The sequence below is a fragment of the Sabethes cyaneus genome, chromosome 2 (assembly GCF_943734655.1).
Source record: "Sabethes cyaneus chromosome 2, idSabCyanKW18_F2, whole genome shotgun sequence".
Classification (NCBI taxonomy): domain Eukaryota; kingdom Metazoa; phylum Arthropoda; class Insecta; order Diptera; family Culicidae; genus Sabethes; species Sabethes cyaneus.
In genome coordinates this window covers 36,179,476-36,201,255 of record NC_071354.1, presented here as the reverse complement: position 1 = coordinate 36,201,255, position 21,780 = coordinate 36,179,476, and the positions used below count along the sequence as shown (strand labels likewise).

Here is a 21,780-nt window from a genome sequence, read left to right as displayed (position 1 = left end):
GATCTATTCTCTGATACCGGAGCAACGCGATGTAATATTCTATCTCAGGGGTACTCAGCCCCCACAGTTTTTAAACATTATTTAGAGTCCCACGCGAAAATTATTAGGTTACTTTCTGCGTTTGCTAAATATGTTTGCAATTTAGCAATTTGAACCATCAGTTTTTCGCAATTGCCTCCTCACTGCACCCCTCCTTGCTAGACAAGCATATTTTCAATATAGGCCAACCTCGAGTTTTTAGCCTTGACCTTGATGCGGTCAAACATATTTTATTAATATTTTTCGAAACGGTGGTTTCAAAGAGTAGAAAGGTAAGGGGGAGGGAGGAGTCATAGGTAGCTACGCTTAACAAGTTGTCGTTGTATCTCCTACCTTTTGTCCAATGCTGGAAGGTGCACGGGTCGAACCAAGCTATAATCGGATTCGAATCCATAACACCCGCCAGGGCGGTACATTAATGTGCTACATTAATAAGGGGGTTGCGCAGTCTCTTTTTGTCCAGCGCCTCTATTGTTCAAAGGTACAAGTACCAGCGAGCCACACGCCCTGGCGGGTGTTGTGGGTTCGAATCCGGTTATAATCTCTGATTATAGCTTGGTTTGATCCAGGGACCGAAACGGTTACATTTTTTCTGTACATTTGCCAGTATGTAGTGCCATGTCATAATCTCAGCCAATACCGTCGCTTCGTATTGTTTCTGTATCGAGAGAGCCTATCTCTTGATGTGTTGAAACTAGCTGGAATACGTACATGATAATAAGCAAACATTCTTATTTCACTGTGACATGTCGAAAAAAATGTCACAGTATAGAAGTGACAAGTATTCGCCGCTTTTTGTTTACAGTTGTAGCTGGAATAGTATGGACAAGCAATAGAGAATAAGGTGTAATTATTAAGGCGTTTTTCACCTGTAATTTATGTAATTGTTAATTCTTTTGCACGGTTTTGTGGTTGATCACTACATTAAAGATCTTCTAAGAATAGATACAGTAGAGTTCGTTTTCAAGTTTGGGATCGTTTTTCTTTGAATCCGCATTATTTGGGGAAAAGCTATAGGCATACGAATGAAGTAGCAAACGAGAATACCAAAAACCACTACACCTTTTGTCATGCATGGTGCTAGAATGTTGAAGCGTGTCTCTTCCGCTCCGAAATGTGTGCGATACGACGAGCAAGCGATGTTATCGTTATTCTGGTATTTCTTCTCATTATGTGTGTACTAGAAATCTGCCAAATTACTGGCCGCAAGCAGTGTTGAAAAATTCATAGCTGCAAAAAACTCAATGAGATTTCAAGCACAAGAAATTTCAACTTTGATCAGAAACGCCGAACTCACATATGAATTTCTCTCGCTATTATATGCGATGTCTCTGTTGCTATGCGGTGTAAACCAAATTCAGCTGTGAGCATTTTGCTTACTTCTTCCACAGCTGGCATTTCATACAACGAACCAGAGAGCGAAAGAGAATTAACCGCCAGAGAAAACATCAGCAGCGAAAAAAGCCAGCACACATTCATAAATTAAGATGGTTCTTGCTATGAAAACAGAAAATCTCACGCGTGATTTTTTTTATGCATAGGATCAAGCTGACATGATTCACAGTTGATTTTGATTTTTGATGAGTTTTGAGATTTTGAGTTTTTAACATCACTGACTACCACTAGAAAAGCGCCATCTCTTGAAAAGCAACGGTTCGTGTGGTGAAGGTAATCCTGAAGTATATGTAAATGGTTTTTTCTATAATTAAATCTTATTCCTGATTATAGCGACGTACTTTTCCGATTCCGGAAACCAGCAGCCATGCGTCGCTTTCAGCGAAAACATGTAAAAAATACACAGAGGACTCTCTTCGACGGGCTGCTGTTGCCGTATAAACTAAGACAATGACATTAGGTCAGGTATTCAGATGTTTCGGAGTGACGAAATCTGCATTTAAGTTCCGAGTGAGCCAAAAATGGACGAAAAATTTCCGTCAAGGTCCGCGAACTATGCTCACAGCTGAGTAGGAATCAAAGTTTATAACTTGCAGATGCGGAAGATGGAGCGTCATGGTTTCCCGTGCACGAAGCATGTCCTAATTTCTATAACGAAAGCCTTCCTGGACTAAAGCCCCAGTAATTCTATGTTCAGGAATAACACACCAGGTAAATACATAAACATTGCCCAGCAATTGCCAAACCTAACCTAAAATTTTCTTTGCGTAGGTTGCAGCTTCTCGAAAAACGCCACTAGCCGTGGTATATTGTGTGGACGGGTATATTCCTCCCATTTTTTTGTATACCAGAAGGGCATTGGGTTAAAAGGCCACTGCGACAGTCTTAATGCCTCCCATACGGGAATTGAAGCTGCAGAGCTGTGTGCAGAACTCGGCATAATCCTCGTTGCACTGCACCCGCCCGAATGCAACACACATAATGCAGCCGGCAGATGTTGCCATCTTCAAACCGGTGAAGAACAGTTGGGGAGTGGAAAGCACAGAATGAAGGACACTATGTTTACAATTACAATTGATTATATTGGTAAAGTGCTAAAGGAAGTCATCGACCAGGGTGTGTCAGAAGATACTATTCGATCTGGTTTTCACAGGTGCGGACTCTATCCCTTTAACGCCGACGCAGTGGGTTATACGCGATGCATTTCCAAAGGTAATCGGGTACTAAGAGTTCCTGATTGTACCGCAAATTTATCCATGGTTGAGGAAGCAGTACTCGTCAAACTTTGCCATATAACGGAAGCCCTCAAGCTGATTTACGCCACCAGGATTAAATCGATTGCGTGAAGTGAGTCAGAAAAAGCCCTTTTATATGTGTATAAAACGCTTATTTCGCCATACGACTCGGACAGGCCTGGTGATATCGATCAAATTGATGCTGAAAATGGATTCGAACGGGACCATCATCAAAAATCAAGCGGGCCACCTGATGATCAATTGCCTCCGAGATAATGCTTCCGAGTTCTCCCATCTCGTCATCCACTCAAATCCACAAGTTGATGAAAACGACTGGTAGGTACGCATTGGACCTTGATAATAAACCTGTTTGCGACTTGGAACTTGGAAGCCGTAACCAAATCAAAGGTCAATTCACAAATGTCTTCAACGGTGAACTGCGCTGAATGGGATAGCAAAGGCTCTACTTTAAAACCGAACAACAAAGAGAATGCACTAACGAACATTAACCAAGCGGGCCGCCGGATCAGCATTTCGACATTCTTTAATATTCCTCCCAAACAAAATCACAAAAGCTTTATGACGTCAGCGAAGATGTCTTAAGGAGATGGAAGAGCAAGAGAAAGACAAGAAACGCCAGGCTTTGCAAAAGGAACAAAACATGATAAAACGATTTATGATGAAAGGGTTGAAAGATAAAGAGAGGAAAGAACGGTTAAAAACAAGAGAAGAGAAGCAAAAGAAAAGGAACGTGAATTGAACCGTCAGAAGGAAAAATCGAAGAAGAAAGGTAGACCGAAATGCAAGGTTAAGCAATCTGTGGTCTACACTAACGATAAGCAGCAATAACAGTTTGCAAATAAGAATATCAATATATGATCTTTTACGCTAATCCCTAACTTTGATTTTTGAGCACGTTCTATGAACTGTAAGCTTGTAAACGAGAATATGAAAGCAACTTCCTTACTTTGTTAAAAAGAATATCAATGAATTTCTTAGAACAAGCTAGGTATTTTTATTTTTGAATAATTTGATGTTAAAAGTAAAAATGTCCATTTTCACCTCCTTTTTCCGCTCTGTATACATTTCATCCTTTTTTTTTTGTACGTACCGTAAATGTTTCCGAAACCCTCTCTTTCAACGCTCAAGAGTTATGAACTTTTGAAATATACGATGTTCGAAAAAATCGAAAAGTTTCCTTCGGAGTTTTCTAGGAAAACAGACCAGGTCGAGTGAAATTCTAAAACTCTATGACCCAAACTTGTACGGTAATTTTAAAAAGTCTCCATACCAAATACCGATTTGAGGAAGGCAAAAGCAAAGCCTAGGCACTACAGTCCGTTATCGAAACTTGCGTTTTTATACGACAGACTTCGCAGCCATCCTTTTGACTCGTAACCGCCTCTCCCAGTCGAGATTCGAACATACGACGACTGATCTATTAGGCCAGCGTCATACCTCGAAGCAAACTGGAAGGCAAAACAAAAAACCAATATTTTTCTACTATCCTGAGTCTAAATATGTCTGCTCCAATATCGGAAATGAACCTAGTTTGATAGAAGATTGTAAAATTTGTAGAAAAACTGCTTGTTGTTAATATTAAAGACATTACTCGATTAGAAGGACCTGTTCAAGGCAAACGACCGCAACGCTAGCTAAAGTGACAAACCCTCCCTGCGGACGAACGTTCAGCAGCCGCACTTACCTGTGTTCCGCCCCATTGTGATGGCCTTGCGCCATCATCGAGCCGGCATTGGCACTTGCTAGATTCATCGGATTGGCTCCCGCTAGTCCTTGCTCACTATACTCGTTGGACACCTTTTGGCCTTCCCCATCGCCGGCGATTTTCATTTCATGCGTCACAGCTGAAGTTGTCATCGCACCGGCTGCCAGAGCCGCTTCATCACCGTCATCAAGCTCCTGGGAACCTTCCTGCACTTTAGTCATCTGTGACATCGAATCGGATTTTTTCATCTCGCTGTTATCCCTGGAAGCCGGCCGATGAATGCTGGTGAAGGAACGAGCCAACATGACGCTTTTGATCGAGATAAGACTGTTGTTTTTGCTCAGCCCGCGTCGCGTTGCCTTAGTGCTGCCCGGCTTATCTCGCATGCTACTCCGCGATCCGAGCTCCGGATCACTGCCCTTCGGGGTGCCGGGTTTCTCGTTCAGATTTCTAACCGAAGCCGATTTGAGTCGTCCAATTGCTGTGCCAGTTCCAGGCCGAGAACCACTCCGGGAACCATCGCCTTTCTCCACATCCGCCATATTACGGCTGCTTCCACTTCGCATACTCAGTAAGCTAAGCAGGGATCCTTTACTTTGGAGGATTTTTTTCGGAGTCATTCTCGCTTTGGCAGGAGTTGCTTCCTTCATTGTACTCGGTGGAGTTTGCGCCGTTTCCCCTCGACCCCCTCCAATACTTTTAGGGGTACCGCCGTCCATCATTGACGCTGCTCCCTTACCCTCCGACTGATAGTGCAAACTGGACTTCGAATCAGACCGCTTACCGAGCAGCGAACTTTTGGAATCGCTCTTTTTGCTCAACTTTCCAAGAGACTTGTTACTATCACTCTTCTTCAACGATTTCTCCGAGTCACGCTTTTGGATTTCTTTCGCGGTAGCCGATTTGTTTACAGTCTTTTGCTTCAACTCTCCTCTACTGTCGGTCTTCTTCAACAGATTGTCCGTCGATTGTCGAGTCTTCTTGTCTCCTTTCAGCAGTTTCCCACTGCGATCGTTAGCTTTGACGTTCTTCTCGTACAGTCTGTTCATTTTTTTCACACTATCTACTTTTAAGGCACTTGCGGAACTGCTCCTCCTTAGCGGTCTTCCCTTAGGACTAACTACTGTCTTTTGCGGCGTTTTACTGCCCGCTTTCGTTGCAGACTTCTCTCCAGGCCGGGCCGAAAGCTTCGCCGACGCTTTGCCACTGCTCGCACGTGTTCCGGTTCGACTGCTGCTAACGCGGGCGCTTTTGTCCCGTCGCTTGGCACTACCAACCCGGTCCAACTTGGCTACTTTTTCGGATACCTTCTTGTTGTTTGCCGCTCCTTTTTGGCCGAAACCAGATGTTAAATTTTTTAGTACTCCTTTTCGGGACTTCTGACTTTCGTGGTAATCATCGTTGGCATCGCGGGGCCCTTTTTTACCGGCTTTCGTTTTTCCCTTCTTTTTGTCTTCCTTCACGCGGTTTCCTTCCGAGTCCTTTCGAATGCCGTCTCTCTTCACATGAAATGCATGTTTCGATTGTTGGTGTGACTGTTTTTGTTGATGGTGCTGTTGCGACTGTTGCTGCTGCTGATGCTGCGTTTGCTGCTGTTCCTTCTTCTTCTCCTCGTCGTCTGATTTTTTGCCGAAATCAATTATGGCCCTAGCTAGATTGAACTTTCGTTTTGGCTTTGGTGGTTCCTCCTTTTTGCCGTCATCTCCAGCCGCAGCTGCGACTACGGCTAATGCTCCTGCAGCCGCTATTGCTCCCAACCCGCCGCTAGGTTTTTCCGTTTTAACCGGTGAGGTTTCCCGTTCCTTCGATTTCCGTGGCGACAGCAAACCTCTTATGTTGAATATGGGCGTCCGGAGATAACCTGCTTTTTCTTTTTTAGGCGATGATTGTTGCGGCTGCTTCTTAACAGGTGTCTGTTCTTCTAGATCAATTTGAGAATTTTCCATCGAGCTTTTGTCCGGTACCGGCGAGAGCATGGCCCTTCCTCCGAATGGTTTGTACGATAGCAGCTTCATGTTGCGCATCAGATGGGCTGGAATTTCGACCCTGTCGGTTAGCTCACTCTCCGGTGTTATCGAGGATCGGCCATCATCGGACGCTGCAGTAACGGTTAGTTTGGCACTTTGGGCACGTAGCTGCGAAAGGTTTGACTTATTGAACACTCCCAGGATTCCCTTCTGCTTCCGACTGGGGTTCGGAACGATTTGAGTAACATCCGCACCGGCTTTGCTGGATCGTTTCCCCTTCTTCGTGCCTTTTTTAGATGTGGACTTTTTCCGCCGAGCAGGCGAAGGCAATGCAATCTCCGAGGCACTGTACCGTCGCCGGTACGCCTGGAAGTCATCGGGATCAAGCTCGGGATCCGTATGGCGTACGCCAGTGCGATTGTAGAAACCACTGTTGCCCAGAGAGCTGGCCGAAAGGATTCGATTGACGGCAATCTGTTGTTTGGTTAGGCTTGGATTGTACGGACCGGCTGAGGAGTCAAAAGAATGCGACTTCGGCAGGGTTTCGTTTATTATGGTAAATGCGGGTTTCTTGTGCTGGCGTGCTTCAGATACTCTAAAAAAATAGAAGGCATAATTATTTTCCTGGAACACAATCGCTTGTTAATTTCTTACCTGAAATGGGAACCGGTGGTAATTTTGTCCTTGATTATGGGTGTCGTAGCATCGACCTTCTTGTAGTGCATCATTCGCTCAAATTCGGTCATGTTTTCGCTGTAAGTCGAATGGTCTGGCTTCAAACGGCTGGTGGCACTGCTACTGTAATATCCAGGCTGTGATCCATGACCCAGAATGGTGAAAGTAGAGGGTTTCACATTATCTAGCGATTCATAGCCACTGTAAGTGGTCGACGTCGTGTACAGATTGTCGCTCATAGAGTTGCGTCGCGAACGGAGGGCTGCAATGCGTGGATTTTGGAAGACACCGTTCTCGATCGTTCGGTTTAGGTTATTGTTGGCGAACTGTTGGACGTCCGCCACCGTTTGGCTGTTCTTAGGGATCAGACTGTTTTGGTATTCATACTCCGAGTAGTTAATCCAGTCGTTTTGCTTCAGCAAATCCATGTCCAGCAGTGGGGCTCTGCAGCGAAAGAGAAACAGAAATTGGTTTATAAAGAATGATTAATGTAAACTAAATGGATCGGGTTTAAATATAACACTCAACTAAGTCAAAAAGTCCATAAATTTTTTGTTATAACTGCATCTGCTATTTACTTTTTAAAATATTTTCCTGCAAATGCTGAGGCATCAATCGTTGATCGAAATATCATTGTTCAAACGCAGAAATAACCGACAAAAACGAAGAGCGATAAACCAGTTATTCTCTGCTTATAAAACAAGCATACGTAGCAACCAGAATGTATTACGATAACAAAATAATAGGACAAATGAATGACCCTTCACACCAGTGAGAAGGATAACTTTCGGTGAGAATATATTTTGATACACACTCGCTCTCATAACCGCAGGGATGCAGGTATACAATAAAATATGTGTTTGTCGCAAGTCGGCTGGTTAAAGACAATACTTTATCAGTAACTTGAACAAAAGGGACAAACAGCAAAAAACTTAAGAAAACGACTGGCTTGCTTAGCCCCAAAGTCTGGCGTACAATGCACACCACTGCACTGGTCAGTTACCCGTCAGCAGAATTGTTGCACTAGCCCTGTAATTGTCCTGTGCTCAAATCAGGGAATTAAAAATTACAAACGCAGTTTTTAGTTCATTTTTAACGCCAGTTTTCTATTGGCGCTGTTCTATTTCTCATTTTTTTATATTCCATATTTCATATTGTGTCTTTATTTTTTTGCTATTTTCTATCTTCTCTTTTTCGTTCTGAAATTAAATAAAATAATTTAATTTCAGGTTTCGTATTCTACTAAGACGCTCCAAAAACTTCAGTCTTTTTTATCTGCTATTTTCAATTTTCTATCTTTATAGTTCTATTCTCTATTTGTTTTCTTTTGTTTTTTATTTTCTTTTTCAATTTTCAATTTGCTGATTTTTATTTTCTATTTTCCGTTGAAAATAGGCAATTACTTATTTTCTACTTTCTGTATTCTATTTTTCATTTTCCATTTTACCATTTCTATGAAATCTACACCTATAAAAATGGATTTCTGTCTGTCCGTCTGTCGGTATGTTCGTTATGCAATCGAAAACTACTGAACCGATCGGCGCGAAAATTTGCATGTAGGAGTTTTTGGGGCCGAGGAAGGTTCTTATGATGATTAGAGACCCCTCCACCTTCTAAGAGGGAGGGCTCCCACCCAAATAAAACACGAATTTCTGCATAACTCCAAAACTAATCAAGCTAATCAAACTTTTATTATAACGAAAAGTCTCATAATGCTAGAGAAAAATCTTTTTTATCATTTGAATGTGTCTACACTTTGTGATCTTCCCACCTATTTTCCCCCACCAAATGTAAATCTATTTTCTTTTCGATAATCTGTATAAAGTTATATACAAAGCATTTTTTATATTTTTCAACCTTCCCCTTATCAATGGCCACCCTATTCCCTTATCGGCCAGCCACTTGTTTATTAGTTTATTGTACAACAGCTATCGTTCCAAAGGCAAGAGGAACACGACCCCGTTTACTTATTAGGACCTTTTCTTCTTGTTAGAGACCCCCCGCTTTTGTCAACTCCCAGCGCTGATTATTCTTTCATGTCAAGGAACATGTCTGCTCAGGCGTCAAGGCGTTTCGGAGTTATGACGAAGCATCCTTACATTCATGTAGTCACGTTCCACATCTAGACAGACCTAGGCAGAGGGGATTTCTGCGGGGGGGCTTTATCCGTTCTTGAGTTAAGAGGAAATTTTTATTTCATTTGTATGGAAGCCCCCCCCTCTTAAATGGGGGAGGAGTTTCAATTCACCATAGAAAAAAATCCTGCTTCGTAAAACCCTCACATGCCAAATTTGGTTCCATTTGCTTGATTAGTTTTGGAGTTATGCAGAAATTCGTGTTTTATTTGTATGGGAGCCCCCCCCCCCTCTTAGTGGGGGGAGGGGTCTCTAACCATCACTAAAACCTTTGCTGGCCCCAAAAACCTCTACATGCAAATTTTCACTCCGATTGGTTCAGTAGTTTTTGATTCTATTAGGAACATCCCGACAGACAGACAGAAATCCATTTTTATATATAAGACTAGCTGACCTGACAAACTTCGTATTACCAAAAATTAACCTGTTTTGTACATAAATCGTGAATCTCGGATGACCTTTCTCACAATCTTGAGTTTTGCAAGTTTCTGGGGAGTTCATAGGTGTTTTAATATACAAATTTTCCTCACAGTAAAGTAGAAAACAACTCCCCCAACTTCTAGAGTTATGAGAAAATTTGTATTTCATTTGTATAGGAGCCCCCCCCCCCCTAAGGCAGGGAGAGGTTTCAATTCACCATAGAAAACATTCTTGTCTCCAAAAACACCCACATGTCAAATTTGGTTCCATTTGCTTGATTAGTTTTTGAGTTATGAGGAAATTTGTATTTCATTTATGTGGAAGCCCCTCTCTTAAAAGGGAGAGGGGTCATTATTCCCCTCCTATAGAGGGGAGGAATCTCAATTCACCATAGGAAAAAAATTGCCTGCAAAAATACCTTCATGCTAAATTTGGTTCCATTCGCTTGATTAGTTCTGGAGTTATGCAAAAATTTATTTTTCTTTTGTATGGGAGCCCCCCCCTCCTAAAAAGGTAACGGGTCCCAATTCATCATAGAAAAAAATTTTGTCTCCAAAAACACCCACATGCCAAATTTGGTTCCATTTGCTTGATTAGTTCTCGAGTTATGAGGAAATTTGTATTTCGTTTGTATAGGAGCCCCCCCTCTTAAAGTGGGAAGTGGTTCTAATTCAATATAGAAAATATTTTTGCCCTCGAAACCTTCAACATGCCAAATTTTGTTCCATTTGCTTGATTAGTTCTCGAGTTATGAGGAAATTTGTATGGAAGCCCCCCCTTTTAAAGAGGAGAGGAGTTATAATTCCCCTTATAAAGAGGGGAGGGGTCTCAATTTACCATAGAATAAATTCTTGTCACCGAAAACACCCACATGCCAAATTTTGTTCTATTTGCTTGATTAGTTGTCGAGTTATGCAGAAATTTGTGTTTCATTTGTATGGGAGCTCCCCCTCTTAGTGGGGGGAGGGGTTTCTAACCATCTCTAAAACCTTTTCTGGCCCCAAAAAACCTCTACATGCATATTTTCACGCCGATTGGTTCAGTAGTTTTCGATTCTATAAGGAACATACGGACAGACAGACAGACAGAAATCCTTTTTTATAGATATAGATTCAATTTTATTTTAAACTAGCGGAGTGCCCGATCTTATTCGGTGCTCCTTGTCACTTGTACATCCCTTATTGTAACGAAAATTCTCATAGTGCAAGAAACAAAACTCGTTTTTTTTTCATTTAAATGTCTCAAACCCCCAGTGGTAATTCCTTTATGTCAAGGCACCGAGTAATAGAAAACATGCGATGAAAGAGACAGCAACTGCGATGCGGCCATTTAACGCAGGACGAGCTGAATAAAGCCCATAGGGTAGACGGTCTGGAGTCTCGTGCAAGAATGTGCTTTTCAGGAAGAAGTTGGACTGTTAAAAGCGGTCGCTGGGCAAGGTTTATCTGCAAAGATCGAAAAATCGAACCGAATCTACAAGTTATCTCCCTTTATGGATGATCGTGGAGTGATTCGTATGGATTCTCGATTATGAGCTGCTAGTTTAATGCCCTTTAAAGCAAAGTTGCCAATTATTCTGCCAAAGACACATCCGCTAACGATCCTACTGCTGGACTGGTATCACAGAGCGTGTCTTCACGAAAATAACGAAACGGTTCTCAACAAGATGAGGTAGTGCTTCCATACACCATCTCTGCGCACCGTCGGCCTGGACTACTTCGGCACTATGCAGGTTAAAATAGGAGGTTTACTTGTGAAGTAATAGGTCGCATTGTTCACGTGTCTCACCTTACGAGAAGTGCACCTAGAAATAGTACATGCACTGTCCACGGATTCCTGCAAGAAGGCTATTCGACGCTTCCTGGTACGAGGAGGATTCCCACTGGAAATCTAGAGCGACAACGGTACGGCGCCAGCCGACGAACGGTGAACCATACCAATCAACGGAAGTGTCGGAAGTTTTCACTAACGCCAACACTAAATGGATTTTCAATCCACCCTCACCCTCAGCGCCACATATGGGCGGCTCGTGGGGGCGGCTAGTCCGTTCAATAAAAACTGCTTTCGATCACCAGAAACCCTGATGACGCTTTTGATCGAAGCGGAAGGAGTAGTCAACTCGTGGCCACTCACAGTAGTTCCTTTGGATAATGAGGCGCAAGAATCGCTGACTCCCAACCACTTCCTCCAGCTAAGCTCACAGGGAGTAACACAACGACCACAACCATTAACAGAACGCGCACTACCGACGAAAGTCACAATTATACTTACACACCACGCGAAAATGGAAGGGTTAACCTCACGAATAATTTACCGCTCATTTAGCGATTAAATTAAAATTATTTGTTGGTAGGAACAAACATAGGAGACAGAAATTGTAAGTTGCTCAAACATTTATAAAATATCAAATTCTAATTCATCCCAATTCTGCGGCCACGCTACAAGTCCGGATCATGGATGTAATCGGCTCATTTAGCGCATAGGGGGTGTGATATTAAGTAACGCCGTTGACCTCGTCGATCTCTGCTGTGCTCAAAAGTTCAATGTCGATAGCAGCCATGGGGCGTTAAGTTCTCGATTGAGTATTCTTGCAACGTGTTTCAAGCGTATCCAAGTTCAACAACCGGCAGCGATCGCGGTACGGCGGCAGATTTGCGCGGTCTTTCCGTGGTAGGTTCCTGAGAGTGAGACGAACAAATCGTTTTTGTACACGTTCTTGGCGTAGAGTCCAAGATAGATAATAAGGATACCACAATAATGATGCAATTTTGGTCGAACTAGTGCACAATACAGTAATTTAAGGCAATAAGGCTCCATAAAGTCCTAGAGAGCTTAAAAATAAATCCTAGTTGCCGATTAGCTTTCGCAACTATCGCTTACCTGGTCTGCCTTCGGTAGTAGAACACCATCGATTCTATAGTCAAATATAATACGAAAACGATTGCGGTTGTACATCATGACGACACATTCTGGAATGCTAGTCGTAAGCCGATTTTGTCTGCACCAGTCAATGTAGTTGTAGGTGCGTGCAATCATCACGTGTACGAACTCCATAAAACATGTTCAAATGATCCACATATACTAGTTTGCAGCGGGCTTAAGTTGCTACCGTGTGGTATACCAGATGATAAACGAATGATTCTGAAGTGTTGGAATCCAATCGTACACGAAGTGTTTTACCGACCAGGTAAGATCGCAGCTAATGGATCATATCATCCGATGCTCCTAGGCACTTAGTTTATACAACAGGAATACAGGTTTAATTCGGTCGAATGCCTGGCCGTGTATATGACATCGACCTGGGTGCTCACAATGATGTCAAAGAGCTTGAATCCACCCGAAACTCCAGTAACTGCCGGGGTTATACCGAAGACTCGTTTGAACACAGATAACATATAATTTATACACTTATACAGCATGACCAAGTAACAATTTGAAGTTTTATTACTTTCCTATAGTGGTTTTTATGACCAATTTTATAAAACCGCTAATAAAACTATGAGCTCCACCAGAACTTTCTGATGATCACTATAAAACTGCCTTCTAATCAAGTGACCCATTCCTCAGAATGTTTCCATAACCTCTATAAGATCCAGGTTATAAGCACAAGTAGTCGCATCACGCTCTGCTGAAAGCAGCAATAAAACCGATTAAGCTTTCACTGCTTGACAGCCACCGCCATAATTTAATAACGCTAACGCTCTGGTAAACGCTAAATCAGTTCGCCAGTTTTGTCAACCTGAAAATACATCTGTGATATTGTGATATAGTAATAACCGCTCCACCAAACCGTTGTCGGACTACCGAAGAGTTGCTGTGACCGAATGCAGTCGTCTAGGCCGGTTTCTGTCAACATGTCAACGCCGTAATTGCAATCAAGATCAAGAGTAGCAAGAAAACAGTCCACGGCCTTCGTCCTAAGTCCTCGTACATTCGGGTAATGCACCCAGATACGGCCAGTAACATCGCGGGATGTTTTGGACTCGGTTGTAGGTACTGCATCAAGTTGCGGTGGTTGAATATCCTGTAACGGCGAATCGAAATCAATGGAGAAATAGGTGTTGAAGGTCTGGGATTTTGGAAGTTCCGTACCCTACACCCCCGTGCAGGTTCGGAACGACTGTTGTGCGCTGGCAGGATAGGCTCGACTGCGGCGAGGAGGTTAGGGGCTTCCATGATACCAATACAGGTACGCCCCGGTGCATCGTCAAAGATAAAACAAGTGGTCGACTACTTTCTTGCAGGGTTTCAAACAGGCACGGATCAGGGAGCAGGCTATCTACTAACACTGTGTGAGTTGCGACACGTATCAAGAGAGGATGAAAGAAATCGAAGTGCCTACTTGCCATGAGATGGGCTACGCAAGTCCAGTTCCCCACATCCACACGCTGGACCGGTACGACTATTGTACGCTGGCTGCAATGGCTCGAATTATTGTCGTTGCGTTCCGGTATCCAGTTGAGACGGTCAGCGTTGCAACCCGGATCTAAGACGCCATTTACGGGGAGCAATTGGGAGCAAACTCACGTCTTTCATATATGTAGCAGATTTTCAATTTTTTGTTTCCATTTTTCAATTCTTGATTTTCAATTTTTTATTTTCAATTGTCAATTTTACCTGTTACATTTCTCATTTTCTGCTTTTAAATTTCATTTCTCAATTTTCGATTTCCAATTATATATTTTCAATTTTCAATTCTACATTTTCAACTTTTAATTTTTAATTTTTAATTTTCCATTTTCACGTTCTGTTTTTACTGTTAATTTTCCATTTTACATTTTACAATGCACACTGGGAATGATATGCCACTTCTCATGGTTCCTAGTGCAATTTCAATCGCGGACAACTCACGGGTGGCCAAACTATACTATGTTATGCTACCTATTTTCTTTAGTTTTAAATTTTCTATCGTAATTTATATTTGAGGTAATCTAGTAATACTTTACCACGTTAGTGATTTTATCAACAGTTGTATGCTGTTGATTTGAGTTTTTTCTACTAATTTTCTATTTAGTTTTCTTAAGTTGTTCGCTAGATTTGTTTTTTAAAGCAACATTCAAATAGAACTTGGTTAGTAAATACCTATACCTTGGGGCCAATAAAATCATTAATTTTACCGATAAATCATTTTTCGCAATATTATTTCGAAATTATGGTTTTAGTTTGAGTTTAATGTAGAGTTTTTTATCTTTGCTGTCTTTTATGCAAAACTTTGAATAGTGCGTTATACTTTCCAAGCAGTACATATTTATTCTGTGGATGGTTTATAACCGCTCTGGATTTAGTTTAACATTTAGACAAAATATACGACGACCACTCACGTCATCTCGCGTAGTTTGGCATTTTCTTAAAGGCCATTGCGGGTGCAACCTTGCTCGGAAGGAGTGGCAACAAACTGGCTACCGGTTTAGTACGCAAACCAAAATATGCAATTACCCGTGAATCCCAGAATAACTCTCCTAACAAAATTAGCCCCCTCTTTATCCTCGAAAAGTTCAAAACCAACAACGAATGCAGCAAAACCACGCTTCGTGTTGTCGCGAGGGCTTTTGCTCTGTTCGATTGCTGTGGACCCGGCCAGATTAGTCCCAAGGATTCGCTCTCTCTCTCTATCAAGGATGCTAACACCAAGCCACCACCGACCGGCTGACCAGCTGGTCGTTACCGTTCCTGTCAGCATCGTACTATCATGGTGCGTAAAAATTCGATGAAACTTCCTTTAACCCCGCAACTAATGGTGGCACGTCTGTACGATTCTCCCTGAACTTCGCCTCGTGTACGTCGTTACAATAGGAGGCCTCGAATGAGGTCCGCAATCGTCGTCCAGGGGGTGGCAGGGTTCAATGAAAGTTGGCACCAGAGGAGCCAACGGGGACTCGAGAAGAAGCCAAACGGCGGCGTCCCATTTGCATAAACAGAATGAAAATTGTGCTATGGCGTGACCACGCGTCCCGCGCCTTGTCGGAACGAAGTTTTTTTCCCCGATGGGAAATTGGAAAGATTCGGACAGGACTGATACCTATAAGTAAACGTGTAGTGGTTTGTAAACGTTGTTTGTAGGATAGAACCAGCAGAACGACGGCAACGGGACGATGGCAGCCGGCATCTTATTTATGGCTAGGACTTCTTTTCGCTGTGTCGTTTGAACACCGTGTCGCCAGATTTATGGATATTAACATTCCCGTAAAAATTTTTTAAGTGTCATTATTTTGAAGGGAATTTATAACATTTTAGAAAGTGGGAATTGTAACACATTTTCACTGTAGTTTTGGAGGCATCAAATAGAACCTCTTACTAGAATATCGAATTATTCTTATAAACTTAAGCAACAGTAGAGCGAACCTATACGCGCCTATTTCGTGGCCTGCATATCATTAACATACATTCACAGATTTTTTTGCGGGGGTTGGTGTTACCGTCAAACCGTATGGACATAAACTACGGTTTGCAGGTGACACAGGGTTAGTAAATTTCGGTGTGGGCAAATTTTTGAATACTTTTGCAGTAACATTATTTTCACGGCTAACGAAAATAAAAAAAATACAAAATACAAAATACAAAATACAAAATACAAAATACAAAATACAAAATACAAAATACAAAATACAAAATACAAAATACAAAATACAAAATACAAAATACAAAATACAAAATACAAAATACAAAATACAAAATACAAAATACAAAATACAAAATACAAAATACAAAATACAAAATACAAAATACAAAATACAAAATACAAAATACAAAATACAAAATACAAAATACAAAATACAAAATACAAAATACAAAATACAAAATACAAAATACAAAATACAAAATACAAAATACAAAATACAAAATACAAAATACAAAATACAAAATACAAAATACAAAATACAAAATACAAAATACAAAATACAAAATACAAAATACAAAATACAAAATACAAAATACAAAATACAAAATACAAAATACAAAATACAAAATACAAAATACAAAATACAAAATACAAAATACAAAATACAAAATACAAAATACAAAATACAAAATACAAAATACAAAATACAAAATACAAAATACAAAATATAAAATACAAATCAGGAAAGAGACAATAGACAATAGAAAATTGAAAAAAGAAAATTAACTTTAGAAAACGGATAGAAAATTGGAAAAAGAAAGCAAACGGAAAACGCATAATAAAATTAGGAAAGGCCGTTACAAATTATTTTAAGTTTTTGTCCCACTGATGTTGAGCAACTAAGGGGGAGGCGTCATTTTTCGAGTATTTTAGGCTGCAGAGTCCATAGTCCACAGACTATTGTTTTTATTCAAAAATTTTGACTTATATCCCACAAATTTTTTCTCCCGAATTTTTCAAGCCAATTCAAGCCAAAGATAGTAAAACACAACCTAGCACATAAAATAAACAAAAAGGAAATATTGTAAATAACAAGGTAAAATTCAAAATAAAAAATAGAAAATAGAAAATAGAAAATAGAAAATAGAAAATAGAAAATAGAAAATAGAAAATAGAAAATAGAAAATAGAAAATAGAAAATAGAAAATAGAAAATAGAAAATAGAAAATAGAAAATAGAAAATAGAAAATAGAAAATAGAAAATAGAAAATAGAAAATAGAAAATAGAAAATAGAAAATAGAAAATTGAAAATTGAAAATTGAAAATTGAAAATTGAAAATTGAAAATTGAAAATTGAAAATTGAAAATTGAAAATTGAAAATTGAAAATTGAAAATTGAAAATTGAAAATTGAAAATTGAAAATTGAAAATAGAAAATAGAAAATAGAAAATAGAAAATAGAAAATAGAAAATAGAAAATAGCAAATAGAAAATAGAAAATAGAAAATAGAAAATAGAAAATAGAAAATAGAAAATAGAAAATAGAAAATAGAAAATAGAAAATAGAAAATAGAAAATAGAAAATAGAAAATAGAAAATAGAAAATAGAAAATAGAAAATAGAAAATAGAAAATAGAAAATAGAAAATAGAAAATAGAAAATAGAAAATAGAAAATTGAAAATTGAAAATTGAAAATTGAAAATTGAAAATTGAAAATTGAAAATTGAAAATTGAAAATTGAAAATAGAAAATAGAAAATAGAAAATAGAAAATAGAAAATAGAAAATAGAAAATAGAAAATAGAAAATAGAAAATAGAAAATAGCAAATAGAAAATAGAAAATAGAAAATAGAAAATAGAAAATAGAAAATAGAAAATAGAAAATAGAAAATAGAAAATAGAAAATAGAAAATAGAAAATAGAAAATAGAAAATAGAAAATAGAAAATAGAAAATAGAAAATAGAAAATAGAAAATAGAAAATAGAAAATAGAAAATAGAAAATAGAAAATAGACAATAGAAAATAGAAAATAGAAAATAAAAAATAAAAAATAGAAAATTGAAAATTGAAAATTGAAAATTGAAAATTGAATACAGTTGGATTTCGAATTTGGCATGGTTCGATTTTGGCATGCCTCGATTTTGGCAACAAAAGTATCCGTTTTTGGCAACACAAGATGTTTTTCTTCGAAAAATATGCTTAAATATCAATCAGTTTCCGCATACATGCTTTAAATGACGAAAAAATGATGCCCTGAGTATGTTCATGAAAAAAAGTTATGTGGTTTCGAACAATAATATTTTTGTTGCCGTAGGACTACGTCTTACCGCAGGGTGTCAATAACTTATTTGCACCGGACGGATAGCTCTTGTCGGACTTTTCAAACATAAAATGGTTGCAATCGGTGATTAATGATATTTAGTCAACCTCTAAAGCATTTACATTAAATTTTTTCATATCGAAAAAGGGTCTCGATTTTGGCACGGTTTCGATTTTGGCAACATAGGCGACACGCATTTGTTGCCAAAATCGAAATCCAACTGTATTGAAAATTGAAAATTGAAAATTGAAAATTGAAAATTGAAAATTAAAAATAGAAAATTGAAAATTGAAAATTGAAAATTGAAAATTGAAAATTGAAAATTGAAAATTGAAAATTGAAAATTGAAAATTGAAAATTGAAAACTGAAAATTGAAAATTGAAAATTGAAAATAACGTAGAGGTACAAGACTAAAAATAGAGACCAAAAATTATGAAATAGCGAAGGTTAAATGTAACATACCAAATAGACATAAAGAGAAAAAAGTTGATAATTCTCACCTATTCTCACTAAATTCCGTTCCGATGCTGGCCGACTGGGTCCGGGGGAATCGGCGTATCGAATCATTCGCCACAAGATTCGCGGTGGTCGTACTGCCGAGCGAGTGATTCCTAACGCTACTGCTGGTTGCCGACGAGGTCATCCGTTGCTGTTGCTGGCCACCAATGGCAAACTGGTTGAACAGTTGATCCCGTTCCGCCTGTCGTGCCGTTTCCTGTTCATTGTACAGTTTCGAGTGGTACAATTCGATGTTGTTCTTGAGATTCTGGTATAGATCGCCTCCCTCCAGTAGGTCCGAATGCCGGCTAGCCGGCAGAACCGGATCCCCAAACAGGCTCGTCTGATCCGTGTACCTTTGGTTTTCCATCGATGATGACGGCGATGACGTCGAATAGTAATAGCCATAGCGTGACCGCGATCCAACTGTAGAACTGTCATCGTTCCGGTTGAACATGTTCATACCAATAGCATGGTGTGTTTCTAGTAGTATTCAAGCCCTCGCTATCGCCGTCGCCGGATGCCGTCTGTTCTACCGGAGCATTGTTATCTGTAAGGAAATGGAAAAGCAATTAATTAATTCTTCCATTAAATTCGTATCAAGAATCAAACCATAATTGCTGGAACAAGATTAATGCATGTACCTATTTTTGATGATTTGCTACAAACATGCCAAGCTTGTTTACGGTCAATTCACAGTTAAAGAAACATAATTACTGTTGCTACCATTAATTACTTTTGATTGAGGCTAGAACTCGGGAACTCGAGCAAACGAAAGTGTGTAACGTAAAATATATGAATCAAAACTGATTGGTTTAAATCACATAACTCTAAAAATAAGTAACTGTTACTGTTGCCAACATTCATAGGCCTAAGACTAATCAGGACGAAGAAATATTACTGCTTTCGCAGTCAACCGGTCACGATTTGCTTTATTTTTAGGTTAACGAACTTCTAGACCACTTCTTATTGATCGGATTTTCCTCCACCGGCAACCAGAGCGAACTAAAGCAAGGGGAAAGAATGACCTCGTTCCGAGACAGCGACCGTTGTTCGTCGCTTGTCGGAACACACCGTCGCTGCTGACCAGCAGCGTGAGTTCTCCAGCCCTGCTGTCCAACATAGTTGGTGGTCGGCATAGTTGGTGGAAACGAGAAAAAAAATAACCATGTTGGTACCACGTTGGGGCTTCGCAAAATAATTTTCCGCTTTAGGCCTTTGCGAAGCACAGCCCCGAGTGCGCTTATTAACGCAATGACTTTCGTATTATGACTTTTGGCCATCATATAACACTTCAATAATGGTAATCGGGTCAGGCGACATTTATTCCGGCTAGCCGATGATGGTTTATTTTTTAATATTTCTGTGTATCTGCGATTGGAGCGTGCTACCATTTAATTGCTACCATAAGTTATGCATTTCTTTGCCTTCGAGTCTGTCTGGATCAATATCAATCGATCAAATTTTCAAAGATCCTTTCGTCAAACGGCCACAGCGGCTAAGCTAAGCTAGGTAAGGGAACACGAAATTGTTCACAGAATCTAATCAAATAGAAAAAACCTAATCCAAAAAAGTTATTTTCGAGCACGTTAGTAGAATCTCAGATATGAGCAGTGTTGTTATTCATCGATAAAAGTACTGATTCGGTTCGAAACACTCTCAAAGAATAATCGAAAATGTCAAATTCGCGAGCAATTCTTTTCCAACTGAGAATTTTTTTTAGTAGAGTGCGAGAACAGCAAATTGAAAATCACCCTTTTTCATGCATTAATTGACCGCAAGTGGTGCTATCAAACACGAATAGCTTTCATTTTGAATCATCGCGATGAATTTTGATGAATTAACGATCTTAACAAATAAGCAAATGCACTATCGGGTATGAAGTTTATTACATACAAATCGTCAAAAAACTTTTAGCTCTTATGTTACTTTAGCAGTTTGTCTGTCTGTCTGTCTGTCTGTCTGTCTGTCTGTCTGTCTGTCTGTCTGTCTGTCTGTCTGTCTGTCTGTCTGTCTGTCTGTCTGTCTGTCTGTCTGTCTGTCTGTCTGTCTGTCTGTCTGTCTGTCTGTCTGTCTGTCTGTCTGTCTGTCTGTCTGTCTGTCTGTCTGTCTGTCTGTCTGTCTGTCTGTCTGTCTGTCTGTCTGTCTGTCTGTCTGTCTGTCTGTCTGTCTGTCTGTCTGTCTGTCTGTCTGTCTGTCTGTCTGTCTGTCTGTCTGTCTGTCTGTCTGTCTGTCTGTCTGTCTGTCTGTCTGTCTGTCTGTCTGTCTGTCTGTCTGTCTGTCTGTCTGTCTGTCTGTCTGTCTGTCTGTCTGTCTGTCTGTCTGTCTGTCTGTCTGTCTGTCTGTCTGTCTGTCTGTCTGTCTGTCTGTCTGTCTGTCTGTCTGTCTGTCTGTCTGTCTGTCTGTCTGTCTGTCTGTCTGTCTGTCTGTCTGTCTGTCTGTCTGTCTGTCTGTCTGTCTGTCTGTCTGTCTGTCTGTCTGTCTGTCTGTCTGTCTGTCTGTCTGTCTGTCTGTCTGTCTGTCTGTCTGTCTGTCTGTCTGTCTGTCTGTCTGTCTGTCTGTCTGTCTGTCTGTCTGTCTGTCTGTCTGTCTGTCTGTCTGTCTGTCTGTCTGTCTGTCTGTCTGTCTGTCTGTCTGTCTGTCTGTCTGTCTGTCTGTCTGTCTGTCTGTCTGTCTGTCTGTCTGTCTGTCTGTCTGTCTGTCTGTCTGTCTGTCTGTCTGTCTGTCTGTCTGTCTGTCTGTCTGTCTGTCTGTCTGTCTGTCTGTCTGTCTGTCTGTCTGTCTGTCTGTCTGTCTGTCTGTCTGTCTGTCTGTCTGTCTGTCTGTCTGTCTGTCTGTCTGTCTGTCTGTCTGTCTGTCTGTCTGTCTGTCTGTCTGTCTGTCTGTCTGTCTGTCTGTCTGTCTGTCTGTCTGTCTGTCTGTCTGTCTGTCTGTCTGTCTGTCTGTCTGTCTGTCTGTCTGTCTGTCTGTCTGTCTGTCTGTCTGTCTGTCTGTCTGTCTGTCTGTCTGTCTGTCTGTCTGTCTGT

At 40.2% G+C, this 21,780-nt stretch overlaps 1 protein-coding gene across 1 annotated transcript in view; it reads right to left on the bottom strand.

Moving 5' to 3' along the window:
• Nucleotides 1-19,893, bottom strand: part of LOC128735283 (protein stum) — a 55,738-nt gene extending 35,845 nt beyond the window's left edge. Inside the window, exons 1-5 of the mRNA XM_053829774.1 lie at nt 19,707-19,893; nt 18,757-19,237; nt 7,017-7,481; nt 5,978-6,957; nt 4,375-5,917 (exon numbers count right to left, since the gene is read on the bottom strand). Coding sequence (XP_053685749.1) covers nt 4,375-5,917; nt 5,978-6,957; nt 7,017-7,481; nt 18,757-19,237; nt 19,707-19,893 — 3,656 coding nt within the window. The remainder of the gene's footprint in view (nt 1-4,374; nt 5,918-5,977; nt 6,958-7,016; nt 7,482-18,756; nt 19,238-19,706) is intronic.
• Nucleotides 19,894-21,780: the final 1,887 nt, after the last annotated feature.